At 34.3% G+C, this 15,867-nt stretch overlaps 1 protein-coding gene across 1 annotated transcript; it reads right to left on the reverse strand.

The window, feature by feature from the left end:
* Positions 1 to 5,331: 5,331 nt before the first annotated feature.
* On the reverse strand, positions 5,332 to 12,675 carry LOC107761508 (putative ADP-ribosylation factor GTPase-activating protein AGD6). The gene is made up of 3 exons (XM_016579732.2): positions 11,629 to 12,675; positions 11,369 to 11,425; positions 5,332 to 6,151 (listed from the first exon to the last, which is right to left on the reverse strand). The coding sequence occupies exons 1-3, from the start codon at positions 12,448 to 12,450 to the stop codon at positions 5,657 to 5,659; spliced, it is 1,374 nt and encodes a 457-aa protein (XP_016435218.1). The 5' UTR covers positions 12,451 to 12,675; the 3' UTR covers positions 5,332 to 5,656.
* Between the last annotated feature and the right edge of the window lie 3,192 nt (positions 12,676 to 15,867).

The following is a 15,867-nucleotide window of genomic DNA, read 5'->3' on the forward strand; positions in this document are numbered from 1 at the left end:
TTCCTCCCGTCTTGCTCGTGATCATTCCTCCCATCCTCCCCGTGATCGTGCTTCCCGTCCTCCACAAGACCGTTCTCTATATCGTCTTGTAAATGAAAGTTCATCAGACGGTGATTATGATGTTGTAGAAAATACCCCTTGACTTTTATATACTTTGAACTAGACAAAAGTTTTGAACTAGTTGTAATTAGTTTTAACTTAGTTTTGGATTTTTATGTTCAATTGAACTTTAATTTGTCAGTTTTAAAGTATTTATTGAATGTTTTGGTTGTTGTTGTTGTTGTGTTGTTGTTGTTGTTGTTGTTGTTGTTGTTGTTGTTGTTGTTGTTGTTGTTGTTGTTGTTGTTGTGTTGTTGTTGTTGTTGTATTGTTGTTATTGTTGTTGTTGTGTTGTTGTTGTTGTTATTAGGTGTATTGGTATGCTGGCAGGTGGTGTAGCTGCCAAAACAGGCATTTTATGCCAAAATTAAACCCAGAAAAATCGACCAAAGTTGATCGGTTTTTAATAAAAAAAAATAAATTATTCCAAAATACCGACCAAAGTTGATCTGTTAATGAACATTAAATTCCCAGAATTCAATATTACCGACCAACTTTGGTCGGTATTTTGCCTGCACTGTTGAGATTACCGACCATAGTTGGTCGGTAATGTTTAATTTTAATTATTTAATAAAAATATATATTTTTAATTACCGATCAAAGTTGGTCGGGTTTTTTTAATTTTAATAATTAATAAAAAAAATATAATTTAGTTAAACCGACCAACTTTGGTCGGTAAAATTAAATTAATAAAATATATTTTCGACCAAAGTTAGTCGGTAAGTAATTAAACTTGTCAGATGGTCGTTTTAAACTACCGATCAAAGTTGGTCGGTAATTTCCGACCAACTTTGGTCGGTTTTTTTGGTCGATTTTTAGCGAATTTCTAGTAGTGGCAGCAGTATACCATAAAATTATACTAAAAAGGAATACAAGGTACCAAATATATAATACATCATAATATATAGAAGAATTAACCCGAATTGCAGCTCACCTAATCTCTTAAACTAAAAATAGCTGATGAATATTTAATAATTAATATATGCATAATTCATGAAAAAAAAATGTACAACTATGTATAAATAATGTATAATCTATGTATACTTGCTAGAAAAAGTAAAAATATATGTCGTTCCGACACTTGTATAATCTATTTTTAGCTGATTCTCTAAGTTCTATCAATTATATTAGTCATGAAACGTGAATATGATTCTATATCATATTCTTCTTTTGCTTGTTTTTTCCCCATATTTCAGCAAGCCCGTTTACGTTGTTATACTTTTTAAGCTTTGCTTAATCTTATGGAAGAAGGTAAGAAGCATGTTAGATGAAAAAATTTCAAAAAATTCCGAAATTCCATACCAAATTGTATAGACATGTTCAATGACAAAATTTAGAAAGAGCAGAAAAACAAACGTTGATCAGCAAGTTATTAGTTACTAAAATGCATGCAAAAATTTTCTTGAGAAACACTTGTTCAAGATAAACCACTTCTAAGAAGAAAACTTTCCCTTATCCAACTCTTGATTTACCTTAATATCTAACGAAAATCAACCGAATGTGTACTACTTTGATTTTGGTTTCATTTCGTTTTTAAACTTGTATCCATTTCTTCCTTTTCTAGTGTTCTTTTTGGCTCTAAACCATTTGTAAAATCTCATTTTTACCCTCCTCGATTTGTGTGCGCAGTCCGGGCGTGTTTTCGAAAAACTTTTATATTGAAAATTGATGAAAATAAGAATTTTTGCCTTAAAAGTTGATTTTAGTTGATTTCGGTCAACATTTTTGGTAAACAGGTCCGGATTCGTGTTTTGACGATCTCGGTGGGCCCGTATCGAATTATGGGACCTGGGCGTATGCCCGAAATCGAATTCGGAGGTTCCTAACTCGAGTTATGAATTTTTGATAAAAATTAAAAGTTTAAAAATTATTTATTTTAAGAATTGGTTAATGTTTGGCATTTTTGATACCGGGTCCGTATTTTGATTCCGAAATTCAGTATAGGTCCAATATAATAGTTGTGACTTATCTGTGAAATTTGGTGAGAAACGGAGTTGGTTTGACGTGATTCGGACGTCCGGTTATAAAAATAGGAATTTTAAAGTGTTCTTGAGAATTTCATTTGATTTGGTGCTAAATTCATAGTTTTAGGTGTTATTTTGGCGATTTGATCACGCGAGCAAGTTCGTATGATATTTTTAAACTTGTGTGCATGTTTGGTTTGGAGCCCCGAGGGCTCGAGTGAGTTTCAGATAGGCTACGGAATGTTTTGGACTTAGAAAAATCTCGTATTTTGCTACAACAGGTGTTCAGGTATGTCCTTCTTCGCGTTCGCGAAAGCTCTCTCGCGAACGCGAAGGGTAAGCTGGTCGGGCTAGAATTTCTTTTTTCGCGAACGCGAAGCGATGAGGACGTTACCCTCCGCGAACGCGTAGTGTTAGGCACTGGGGGAGGGGGGGTCAGTCTTTCCTTCATCGCGAACGCGAAGGCCGGGGGCTAGCCTACGCAAACGCAAAGGCTTGGCAGCCTATACTCTTCGCGAACGCGACAGTGTTCTCGCGAACACGATGAACACTGTCTCCCAGCATTTAAAACATAATCCAACACGGGATTAAGCCATTTTTCCAACTTTTCACAAAGCAAACGGGCTAGAGGCAATTTTCAAGAGTTATTTTCTTCCCAAAAATGTTGGTAAGTGATTCTAAACCATTTTCTTTCAATTACCTATTACATTTCATGAATTTTCAACCTAAAATCTAGAATTTTTATGGTAGAAATAGGGGTTAGGGTAGAAACTAGGAATTTCAAAAATTTGGGGATTTAGACCTCAATTTGAGGTCGGATTCCAAAACCAATTATATATTCGGGCTCGGGGGTGAAGGAGTAAATGGATTTTGGTCCGAACCTCGGGTTTTGACCAAGCGGGCCCGGGGTCCATTTTTTGACTTTTGGAGGAAAATTTGGAAAATTTAATTTATGCAATATAATTGATTCCTTTAGCAATATTTGATATTATTGAGTCATTTTTGAATAGATACGAGTGGTTTGGAGGTAAATTCTAGAGAAAAAGCTGTGATTGAGAATTAAGTGGTCTTCGGAGCAAGGTAAGTGTTGTGTCTTACCCTGACTTGAGGGAATTAGGAACCCCAGACTATTTGTTATGTGAAATTCATGTGAGCGGCGTATATGCGAGGTGACGAATACTAATGCGCCGCCAATTTACCTGTTTTCCCTGTTTCTCCTGTTTTTCTTGTATTGTCTTTTTCCTATGACTAATTGCTACGTGTTTATACTAGTGTTGTTCAATTGATCGTTCTTATCATGTTTACGAATTTTCTGGTGATAATTGAGAAATTATTTCAAAGTTGAGATTGATATTGTGGAACCAAATATTGAAGTAAGTCTTGTACTTGTTATTCTATCTCCATGTTATTATTTATGCATTGCATTATGGTAAGGGGGAGTATTAATGCACGAAGGGTAATGTCGTGCCATACTGTGAGTGTTAATGCACGAAGGGTGATGTCGTGCCATATTGTGAGTGTTAATGCACGAAGGGTGATGCCGTACCATATTGTGAGTGTTAATGCACGAAGGTTGATGTCGTGCCATGATATGAGAGTTAATGCACGAAGGGTGATGCCGTGCCGTTTCTATTGATTTTTATGGTGAGGTTGAGAGTAAAAGCACGAAGGGTGATGTCGTGCATTTTTCCTTTACTGTATTCGTGTTTCTGTTGATTCATAATATACTGGTTGTTCTAGTTATCATTCTGTTGTAGTTTTTTATCTCGTATTTCCCCCCAGTATGTTTCTCCCTCTCGATATCTCCTGTCTAATTCTTCATTACTGTTATTTGTGTATACATTATTAAACTGTACATGTTGATTTGTAGGTGCCTTGCCTTAGTCTCGTCACTACTTCGTCGAGGTTAGGCTCGACACTTACCAATACATGGGGTCGGTTGTACTGATACTGCACTCTGCACTTTTTGTGCAGATTTTAATACCGACTCGGGTTGATCGAGATTTTAGCTGTTGGACCCGCTATCCGGAGACTCAAGGTAGATCTGTCGGCGTTCACAAACCTTGAAGTCCTCGTCTATCATTTCTGTTTTACTGTTTCTTTCATTCAAACAGTTGTATTTCTCTCGGACTATTACTTGTAGTAAATTCTAAAATGCTCGTGAATTGTGACTCCAGATCCGGGTGATAGTAATTAAGGCAGTTTTTATATTATTCCGCACTTATTATATTTCATCTTAACTAATTATTGTTATTGACTGAATGGAAATAAGAATTTGGTTTAATGATTCTCTAACGTTGGCTTGCCTAGCAAGTGAAATGTTAGGTGCCATCACGGTCCCGACGGTAAAAATTCCGGGTCGTGACACATTTATATGACAAACTCTTCTTATACAGCTTTGCTAGTTCAATAATTGAGTTAATAAACTTTGCAAAGAATAAGATTTGTCTAGGAAATCTTGGGAGTAAATGTTAATGTGATTAACTATTTGTTAAACTTGACAAAATTCCGATAAGACCTTTAAATCCCTTTATTACTTATGAAATCCGACAACAAACAATCATACCTTATTTATCCTATATTCCTATGTACCAAATGCTGGTTATAACCGAAAAGCTTAAGACAGCGTCTATAATTCTAATAATAAGGTGGAGATGTATAGTGGATCATCAAAGGTATCGTGGTGTAGTAGGTTATCACGTCAGTCTAACACACTGAAGGTCTCAGTCCGGGCGACGCCACTCTTTTTCTTCCCTCATCCATTCATTTTTCTAAAATTATCTTTCAAACAAGAAAAAACTCTAGAGACAATATGCACGCCTACATTTTGTCAATTACGAACTCTGAATCAACACCAAAAAGCTCAACGTTTTAATTGGATCCTAATAATCGAAACCAGAAGCTTCCTAGATGTTGGCCACGTTTTGCTATCAATTCTCCCTTTTGAAGTATTTGAGTGAGTTCTTCATTTAATTTTTGTGACATATGCAATATATTCTCACATCGACTTGTTTTTTTCTTCAAATAAAGTACCACGCTGATGCCTTCTCTACATATGTAGAAGTGAATAAATGGAGAATCAAACTCTTAATTCCTGATTCTAGTCAATAAATCGGGGTCCCTTTTCTTCTCCATTTTTAATGTCACGCTACTAAAGAAAAGGCTCGAGAAGATTTAAGTGGCAAATGGAAAATGAGGGGGTACCAAAAGTCACAGGCACAAACCCCTTTGATTTCAAGTAAGGACTAGAACAATTTACTTGCTTTACTTTCTGGTTCAACACAAAGAAATAGTATGCTATTAAAGACAATCTCCAATTGACAGAACCGGAATGCAGAAATAATAATACAACTATGGTCATTACAAATCCAAAAGTAACTAAAAATATTAACCTCAAAAACAATCATCTTCGTGACAGTCTCTTATGTTTCCTGCATTTCCTATTTTCTTTTACATGACAGGCAATTAACAAACCCCTTTTATAATGGTACATACATAAACTATTTTCAGTCACAAACCCCTCCGACAGGTAATCTGGATGACATCTATTTGGAAGGGGAAAGAATTACTAGAAGAAGTGACATCTGCTACTCTTAGAGGAAACCTCCATCGGTCCATTTGGACTCTGATTTTCCACCATGACCAACATGTTTATTATTGGATGCACTTTGGAAATTATCATATCCATCATCCTTACCATCGTCCCAACCAGCCCAGCCATCGTCATTACTGGATGTCGCCCCTTTGGTAGAAATTTGTTTCCTGTTGTCTTTACTATCCCAATCATCCCAGGACCCAGAGCTGACAGAACTGGAATGCCTATCAGATGATTGCGCTCCTCCAGAAGAATTCCATCCTTTAGACTCCTTACTGAATTCCTGATAATAGCCGTTTTGTTCATTTTCGCTTCGTTGCCAGCTATTGTCCTTCCCGTTCGGACCCCCCTCAGCATATTCCTCAACCTTCTGTGAAGCTAAAGCCAAGACTCCCTTCATGATACCCCAGCCCTTTTGTCCAATTTCGGTTGTTTTCGTCGCGACAACATTGACAGTTTCATTCACCTTGTTATCATAACCACCCTCTTTCACCTGTAAGAGTAGGATTACACAAGCATTATACTTGACATTCAAGTTCCCTGATTACCAGAAACACTACAATACAGACTATATGACAAAAAAGAACACTGGAAGAACTACACGACTACGCAGTATGAAAGAAAGAGAGTATCGCTCGATTAAAATATAGACAATCAGAAAACAAAACATTGTGCATTTGATAGAAATTCTCATCCCTATGGAGCATTGGGTAATCACTATGGACTCTTAAGTGATTGGATCAAATACAAAAATAACCTGGAACTTCAGCAGAAGACAACCCCACCCAACTCAGTTAATTATTATAAAATAATAGAAAACTAAATATTTCATTGCAACCTTTTCTCCTATGATTGCTAAGTTCTATAAACACTAGGTTATAAATTTCAGTTTCTAATAATACATTTGTACTATCTTCTTTCTCATTTCAAGATAAAGGTTAAGAGACTGATTATATGGACTTCTATACTAGGCAACTCCCAAGACGAGAATTTCGTCATTTTTGGCAGGAGTTCCAAGAAGGATAGAGTACAAGAATCAGAATCCTAAACGCATATCACATGGAGAAACATTTTTGAAGTTTTACCATTAACGTCTATAACAAGAGGAGAGGAACCTATCCCAAAAGAAGAAGAAAAACAAGAGAGGTGGAGAAAGACTCGTAATAACGTGGAGGAAGGTTTGGTTATGATCTAAGTTGCGCGGACTCGTCGGTTTTGGTGCCGTCCCCGTCCCGATACGCGACGGGGACGGGATACGTCCCGGATTCGGTCAACCGACTTCGGACACTTTGACCGACCCAGCAGCGATGTAGATGGAACTTTGCGTTGGATGACTTTCATTTTCTATTATGAGGGGAGAATGAAGGGACGTGAATGGCTATATGTAAGAGCTTGAAAGAAGTAGGGGGATCTTGAGCATCATCTGTAAGAGCTTTGAAAGAATTTGGGGAACTGAGGAAGATGACCTAGAAGAAATGATGCAGTTCCTTCCTAAAGCACTCTTAATTGTAATTATAATATAATAAGATAATCCCTTTATTCTCCATTACTTCTTGTCCCCTTTATATAATAATATAATAAGATAACTCCTTTATTCTTCATTATATGCTTCTTGTCCCCTTTATTCTATGTACTTGTGACACGTAATTGAAAGGTTGCAAATGTTTCTTTCTCATACAATATACTCCAGTAATTATTTCTAAATTAATTATTAGCATGTTGATTTTTTGCTACATAATTTATATATTTTAATCGCGCAAAATTAATTTATACGAAATTATTTACTAGTTGTACATAATTTACTACTTGTATAAAAAGCTAACTATTATATTAGCGATCCCATATTTAAAATATAATTAATATAGGAACCAAGGATGAACTTTATCTGACTAATTTAATCGATAACAAAACATATACACTATTATATTAGGGATCCCATCTTATTAGATCGTTTGATCATTCCTATCAGTACAAGTTTTGAAGTTTCTTAGCCGTATCCCCGCACCCGTATCCATATCCGGATCCGCACCCCCGAATCTTACAATTTAGATTTTGCCGTATCCAATACTCGGATCCGTCCCCGTATCAGATACCCGCACCCGAGTCCGAGCAACTTAGGTTATGATATAGTGCAAGAAGAGTTGCTTCATATCCGTGCTTCCCCTAAGTTCCATTATAGTGAAGACTATCTCAAATCCGATTTTTCCTAGTGGCATCCCCTAGGAAGGATGCCTCTTAGCTAAACTGAACTAAACTTGCTAGGCTAAGCATTTCCAAGACTCTCATCTCATTCAAGAGATTCAAAATATAATATATTTGTCCATTAATAATCTAAGATACCAAGACATCTTGTAATTTGTATGGTCTTAGTGTGGATCGAGAGGTTAAAAATACGAAAAATCTTAAATGATTTCAAATAGCCATTAACCCAAAATTTCTTAGGCTTACAAGTAAGGCTTAAACTTATACATTTTAAAGGTCCTCCATGAAGTTTCAAAGTCAGGAAAGTTCGTAAAACCAACGTAAAACAGCATGAGCATGTTTCACTCAACTTATCTTGTCTGGTTTCATATTTCAGATAGGACCTGAAGAAATAAATGGCTCCAAGTCCTAAACTTATGTGCAAACCTTGGAATTTGATGCTCCAAAGCTTGAACCAAATGACAAAGAAGGATTAATTCCTCCTAAGCCAAAATTACCTAGAGCTCTCAAGAGTGGTTTTTCCCGTTTTTCCTTAACAACCCTCCTTAGCTTATTTAAGTAGTTCTTGCACCTTAAAAAGACATTCAGGTACTTATTTAAGGACTGAATATACCAAAAAGAATTCAAGATAAGTATAAAGGAGGGAGTCTGAAAATATTTCTAGTTCTTAAAGTGAAAAACTTGTCAGCACTCATGCCATGAATTGTAGCCGCTTTCAACATAGCAACTAACAGAATTATATCTTATGGTCTTCAAAAAAGTTGTAGATCTATGTCTAAGCTTTTTGTAGCTTTTTGGATCAGTTCAACCGGAGGTCTACAAAGTGTGGTTGTCAAACTACTAAAAGACTATTCAGTCAAAAACTGGATCAGACCTATATTTCTTTCATGTCTTAATTTCACTAGAGTGTGTTTGGACACCACTGTGTAATTACTAGTTGATGTACTTACTACCCTAGTAATTAGACAAATAATTACACATCATAATGTAATTACAATGTAATTTTCGCCATCGTATTTGGTTGTAGAAGTAGTAATTATCTAAGTTGCTCGGACTCGGGTGCGGGTATCCGATACGGGGACGGATCCGAGTATCGGATACGGCAAAATCTAAATTGTAAGATTCGGGGGTACGGATCCGGATACGGGTGCGGGGATACAACTAAGAAACTTCAAAACTTGTACTGATAGGAATGATCAAACGATCTAATAAGATGGGATCCCTAATATAATAGTGTATATGTTTTGTTATCGATTAAATTAGTCAGATAAAGTTCATCCTTGGTTCCTATATTAATTATATTTTAAATATGGGATCGCTAATATAATAGTTAGCTTTTTATACAAGTATCGCTAATATAATAGTTAGCTTTTTATACAAGTAGTAAATTTTGTACAACTAGTAAATAATTTTGTATAAATTAATTTTGCGCGATTAAAATATATAAATTATGTAGCAAAAAATCAACATGCTAATAATTAATTTAGAAATAATTACTGGAGTATATTGTATGAGAAAGAAACATTTGCAAATTGCAAGCTTTCAATTACGTGTCACAAGTACATAGAATAAAGGGGACAAGAAGCATATAATGAAGAATAAATGAGTTATCTTATTATATTATTATATAAAGGGGACAAGAAGTAATGAAGAATAAAGGGGTTATTTTATTATATTATTATATATTATTATATAAAGGGGACAAGAAGTAATGGAGAATAAAGGGGTTATCTTATTATATTATTATTACAATTAGGAGTGCTTTAGGAAGGAACTGTATCGTCTCTTCTAGGTCATCTTCCTCAGTTCCCCAAATTCTTTCAAAGCTCTTACAGATGATGCTCAAGATCCCCCTACTTCTTTCAAGCTCTTACAGATAGCCATTCACGTCCCTTCGTTCTTCCCTCATAATAGAAAGTGAAAGCCATTCAACGCAAAGTTCCATCTACATCGCTGCTGGATCGGTCAAAGTGTCCGAAGTCGGTTGACCGAATCCGGGACGTATACCGTCCCCGTCCCCATCGTGTATCGGGACGGGGACGGCACCAAAACCGACGAGTCCGCGCAACTTAGGTAATTATATAGTTAGGGTATATTTTAGCTAAGTAGTACTAAACTATTATTTATCATGAAAATTAAAAAGTTAGCTAAGATTTTATTGAAAATGAAATCCAAAAAAGAAATTGAAAATTGACATTGTGAATATAATTACTAACAACAACAACAACAACAACAAACCCAGTATGATGCCAACAGGTGGGGTCTGGGGAGGGTAGTCTGTACGCAGACCTTTCCCCTACCTAATGCATGTAGAGAGATTATTTCCAATATACCCTCGGCTCAGGAAGGGTTTGTGAATATAATTACTAGCAATTCTCAAATCATCGATGCATGACCTCTAAATGACTATCAAATTACTTACAAAAATTATGGATTTTATGGTGTTAAGGAAATTAAATATTCCCTTCACTAAAAAAATGCATCTAAACATATCCTACACAGATTCTAGAAAGCTAAGGTAATGAATGTTCGTGTGTTTCACTTGATATAACAAACCTCAAAGAAACATACCAATAAACTCAGAGGACTCAAAAAATAAAAGAGAGAGAGAGAGAGAGAGAGAGAGAGAGAGATTAAGAGAACTAACAGAACTTATTTAACAATATTAAAAGTAGTATAGGTTATGTTTAGTAAACGGTGAAGAAAAGTGGAACTTATTAAAGCTTATCAACAAGTGAACTTAGCACCTACTGGCCAGCTTCAAATTAGCAAACCAAAAAATTATTGGCAAACACAGCTATGACATATAACCTCAAGAAACCCCCCTAGAACACAATTTCAACACCAGCAATTCACTCAACTTCATCACTTAAAACTTGAAACTTGAAAGTGTTGTTTACAATAACTACACTAGCACCAAGAGATAAATGAATTTATTAAAATTTACTAGCAACTAGTGTTAGTTCCGTTAAACAGAACAAAATTCAATCTTTAATTTGTCCTTAAAACTTGATTGATTGCGACTAAAAGATACAACTATAACCTGATTCTGCACTGTGCGTGTTTTCACAAGAGCAGTGCCATCTCTAATCTGACGCACACATCAAGCGTCATGCCTTGCAGATGGATTTCTACATATACTAACTTTATGAGCATTAGCATGTAAACAAAAGTAATCCTCAACCTAAAAAAACAAATTAATAGAAAAGAAAGTGAATGGAAAATCAAAATAGTTTCTACATACAAGACATAGATGCCCCATTTTCCATCTTGAGAAAACTTTTAGGCACCAAATTTCCTGATTTTAATCTTTCAATACCTTTATTTGTCAGAGCTCTTTGAAAACCTCATTTTTCTTCTGCTTAGTATTAATGCCTCACACTTTCAGAATATTTATCACTACGTCTACTTGGGGAAAACGAGATGCAGTGATTAACTATGACGACACCTCCACAAAATCAGAAGATTAATGGAGTTTCAATTTAGTATAAAAGTAAACTCAAAGTACCTTCGAACCCAACTCCTGTGCCGCTGAGGCTGCTATCATAGATAACCTACCGAATCCCTGCACACATCAAGCAGCAAAACCTCATCAGCTATACGTAAATGAGTTTCTCCTATATAGTGAGTGTCATTTTTCACAGTTATGGTTCATCATTTATAACAAATGATAGATCATAATTGCCTATATTAAGCATAATGTAAAATCGAATAAGATACGTAACATGCTACATCAGGTGAAACTACACTTATACTGCAAATTGTTACCTGAGTAACAGCTGAAAGAACATCGCCTTGCGAATTATTATTATAATTATTATTCCTAGGAGCAGGACTTGATCCAAATCCAACGTACTTCCCTCCTTGAGATGGCGGAACACCATCCGGCCGGGACTCATTCTCAGCCATTTTCCTAGCAAAAAAATTATCCTTATTCGCAGCAGAAGCCTCATACTGGTCACGCGTAAAATCATTTGTAGACCTCGACCTAGCAGGCCCACCACCACTACCTCCACCACTCCTAAAATCACTCACTGTCTGATTTCTCCTCATACTATTACTATTATTCCCGCCATTAATTCCTCCGTCATCAAAACTATCCCAATTATCCCAACCAGAATTAGAATTACCACCGTAATTTCCATTTCTACTGCCACTCAACGGAGGTTTAGGCTTACTGCTGCTATTGTTACTGTGTGTAGGACCCTCCTTAACAACAGGTGGGTCCCGCCAGGGTTTACCCTCAGCTAAGGATTGAATCCTATCACGGTAAACAGAAGCAGCTTTGGTATTGTATTTGGTAACAATATCAGTTTCTTTTCGGATTCCATATTGGTCCATGAATTTGTTTAAATTATCATTACCGCCTAGCTCCATTTTTTTGAGCTGGATCTCGGACCATGAGTCCATTGTAACGGATCGGACAAATGAGATATGGACACCTAGGCCACGGTGTTTGCCGGAACATTCCAAACACATGAAAACGCCATAGGAAACAGATGCCCATTGGGGATTCTTCTGAGAGCAATCGACGCAGATTTTGTTACCGGGCTGGGCTTGGAGATCACGGAGACGACGTGATGCCGCCATTTTTGTATCAGTTCGGACGACCCGGATCCGATTTGGGAATGGTTCAGATATCGGATCTGTGTGAGAGATCGGAAAATGAAAATTTGAGATAAAGAGAAAGATCGAGTGATCAGATCATGGGTGAAGGGGGAGGAGGAAGAGAAGCTGTTAAAACAGAAGGATGGCCGACAAAGGCAGAAAAAGAATGAGGTGGAAAACCTCTGGTTTACAAGTAAGACTGAATTATTTGACACAGAAAAAAAAAGAAGAAATATTTATTATTTTTGTTCTACATACTACTACATCTTTTTTTCTTAAAGTAGCTTTATTGTATACACAAAATGATAAATTGGTGTACATTGAAACAGCTGAATTTTAGTATCTTCCAAAAATGATGAATTTAGTTGAATTAGCTATATAATATTTGTAACTATAAATATTTTATTATAGTTATGAGATATAAATACGTTATGTTGTTGTATCTCGCCTAATATCTTTTTAGAATATAAGTAATATAAATTTGGACTATCAATTGACCAATGACACTAATAGGTTGTTTGGCCAAACTTCTAAAATCAGCTTATTTTGAAAGGTATTTTTTGCGAAAATACTTTTTTAAGAAGTATTTTTTGTGAGAAGCAACTTGTATTTGGTTAATTAATTTGAAAAATACTTTTGAGCAGTAATTAGTGTTTGGCTAAACTTTTAAAAAGTGTTTTTAAGTGTATTTTCTCAAAAATATTTTTTTAAAAAAATACTTTTAGGGAGAAGTTATTTCTTTCTGCTTCTCAAAAAATTCTTCTGCTCCTACTAAAAAATACTTTTTTCCTTCTAAAAGTTTAGACAAACACCTTAACTTAAAATACTTTGGTAAAAAAGAAAATTGGCGAAACATGCTATGAGTATTTATATTACATCAGAATTTGTATAATGGTTATTTCATCAAAATATTATAAAACTTAATTACTGAATATAAATATTTATCTATTTGTTTATCATGTAGTGCGCTTCTACATTCCCAAATATATATTTCTTGAAATTCCAATCTATTAAATAATGCATTTTTCGTAAAACTCTAGTCACTGAATTATGACGGTTTTGAGGAAGTTGTTCTTTAAAAAAAAATTTAAATCTTTATCCAATCATATTATAAATAGTTATTATTTTTCTTAATATGTTAAAAGCTTGAAACACTAAATAATAATTTAAAGCTTTGAAAAGGAGATCTAATGCATTCCTAATGAAGCTTTAAAATTAATGGTAACTTTTTGACAATTGATTTATCATCAAGATTCTAAAACAAAATATGTAGAAAAATAAAGCTATGCTATTTTTTATAATAAAATAGATTAAAAGTTTAAAAACTTGCTCGACATAAAAAAAAATACATGGTATATATTAGAGAATTACATATTTAAAGATTGATTTTTCTAATTTAGAGGAAGGTTCAGTAAACAATATGTATTATGACTATAGACTATGGGTGTGTTTGGTATGAAGGAAAATATTTTTTAATTTTTTCATGTTTGGTTGGTTTAAATATTTTGAAAAATATTTTCCTTATGAACTCATTTTCCTTCGGAGGAAAATATTTTCCCTATCAAGAGAAGGGAAAACATTTTCCAAAATTCCCTCTCAACCTTCCTCACCCTATTTCTCACCCTCACCAACCCACCCCACACCCCCACACCCATTTGTCTAACCCCATCCCATGCCTACCCACCCACCCCTCTCTCAAAAAATGCTTTTGTTTTTTCAAATTTCAGTTTTTTTTCGGTCACCACTCACCCTACTAACCCCCCTCCCCCGAAAAAAAAATTGTTACTTTTTTTTTGTAATTTTAAATTTATATTTTTTTGTTTTTCTGCACCACCCACTGCCCCACCCTCGCACAAATTTTTTTTTTTTACTTTTTGTTTTGTAATTACAAATTTCTGTTTTTTCATTTTTCTGTAACCCCACCCATACCTTTCTGCACCCCTGAATTTTTTATTTTTTATTTTATATATTTTCAGTTTTAGTTTTTTCATCTTTCGGTTTACATGTTCGAAATTTTACAAGTTCCAAAGTTATGAGTTCGGAGATTTATGTGTTTGGAAGTTTACGCGTATCAAATACCGGAAAATGAATAAGATTACTACTTATTTTTCAAGAAAATATTTTTCGTTATACCAAACACACCCTATAAGTACAATCAATTTTTCATTTTCATGAAGAATAATAAATAAATCTGATTTAATCTGTCAAGATTCTAAAATAAATTTTTTATGTAGGAAATAAATTAAAGCTACTTTTTATAACATAAGAAATTAAAAGCTTAAAAACATGTTGTGATTTTTTTTCTCGGGTTGAGTCTTGTTATTAATTTTTTCTTTAATATTTATAAGTCTATTTTTTAGATGGTAATGAAAAAGAAAATTGTAACCTAGGTACATAGAATTCGTTCTTTCCAACTCTGTATAAAAACTAAAAGAGGAACAATATAATATTTATTTAGACAACAAAAGTAATTTTCTTAACTTAAAAAGGTATGGTGGTTGGTAAATAGAATATGGTTAATTGGTTATATGGAATTAGTAAACAAAATATGGTTACTTGGATGTAGTTTCTGGTTATATGGAATTGGTAAACAAATATGGTTACTTGGATGTAGGATGTAGTTTTGTTGGACAATTAAATCAACGTGTAATTATTGTTTTTAAATTCTTATATATTAGAAATTCTTACATAATTCAAATAAGAAAATATATTTAATAGTCAAAATTTTATTGATTTAAAAGGTTCTAAATCTTAGGGAGATAATTAAATGACAATTTTATCTATTGTGAACTCTATTTTTAAAAGGGTAGAAAAGGCGAACGATATTTTGTTAAGAGCATTCGTGCTTTTAATATAGTATAGATTGTTTGGATGTATTATAACCTATATAATTAATAAATTAGTGAAATTTTAGTATTCTTACATTTTTTTACTAATTATTTTAAAATTTTAAGCTTAGATACATAATTTATAGAAATTAAATTGAAACTTATTTTCGCATGCATTATCACTAAAACTTGGGATTGAACAGCTTAAAAGGGGGATTCGAGTAAAATGATTGCATTGTAAAACGATCTGCTAAAGGCTCTTCAAGAGAACTTATATGAGAAGGAAAAAGATTTACCAGTCGCATGGAACAAATACAAGCGATTCAATGACAATTTATTTGGTAACGAACGTGAAAAGATAGTTCGTAATTCAAAGAATTTCAAAAATAAAATTTGTCGCAAATGCTAAGAGGAACATGTATGTGAAAAGAGTATTCAAATGTAACAATCGTTTTGATATGTACAAGCGATATGTCGGAATAGTTTGATTTAAGATTTGCATTAAACATGAATAGTATAAGTAGATTATATGTTGATGATGGGAATTATACAGCCCTAATATGCATTGGTT

Source organism: Nicotiana tabacum, chromosome 24 (assembly GCF_000715075.1).
Source record: "Nicotiana tabacum cultivar K326 chromosome 24, ASM71507v2, whole genome shotgun sequence".
Classification (NCBI taxonomy): Eukaryota; Viridiplantae; Streptophyta; class Magnoliopsida; order Solanales; family Solanaceae; genus Nicotiana; species Nicotiana tabacum.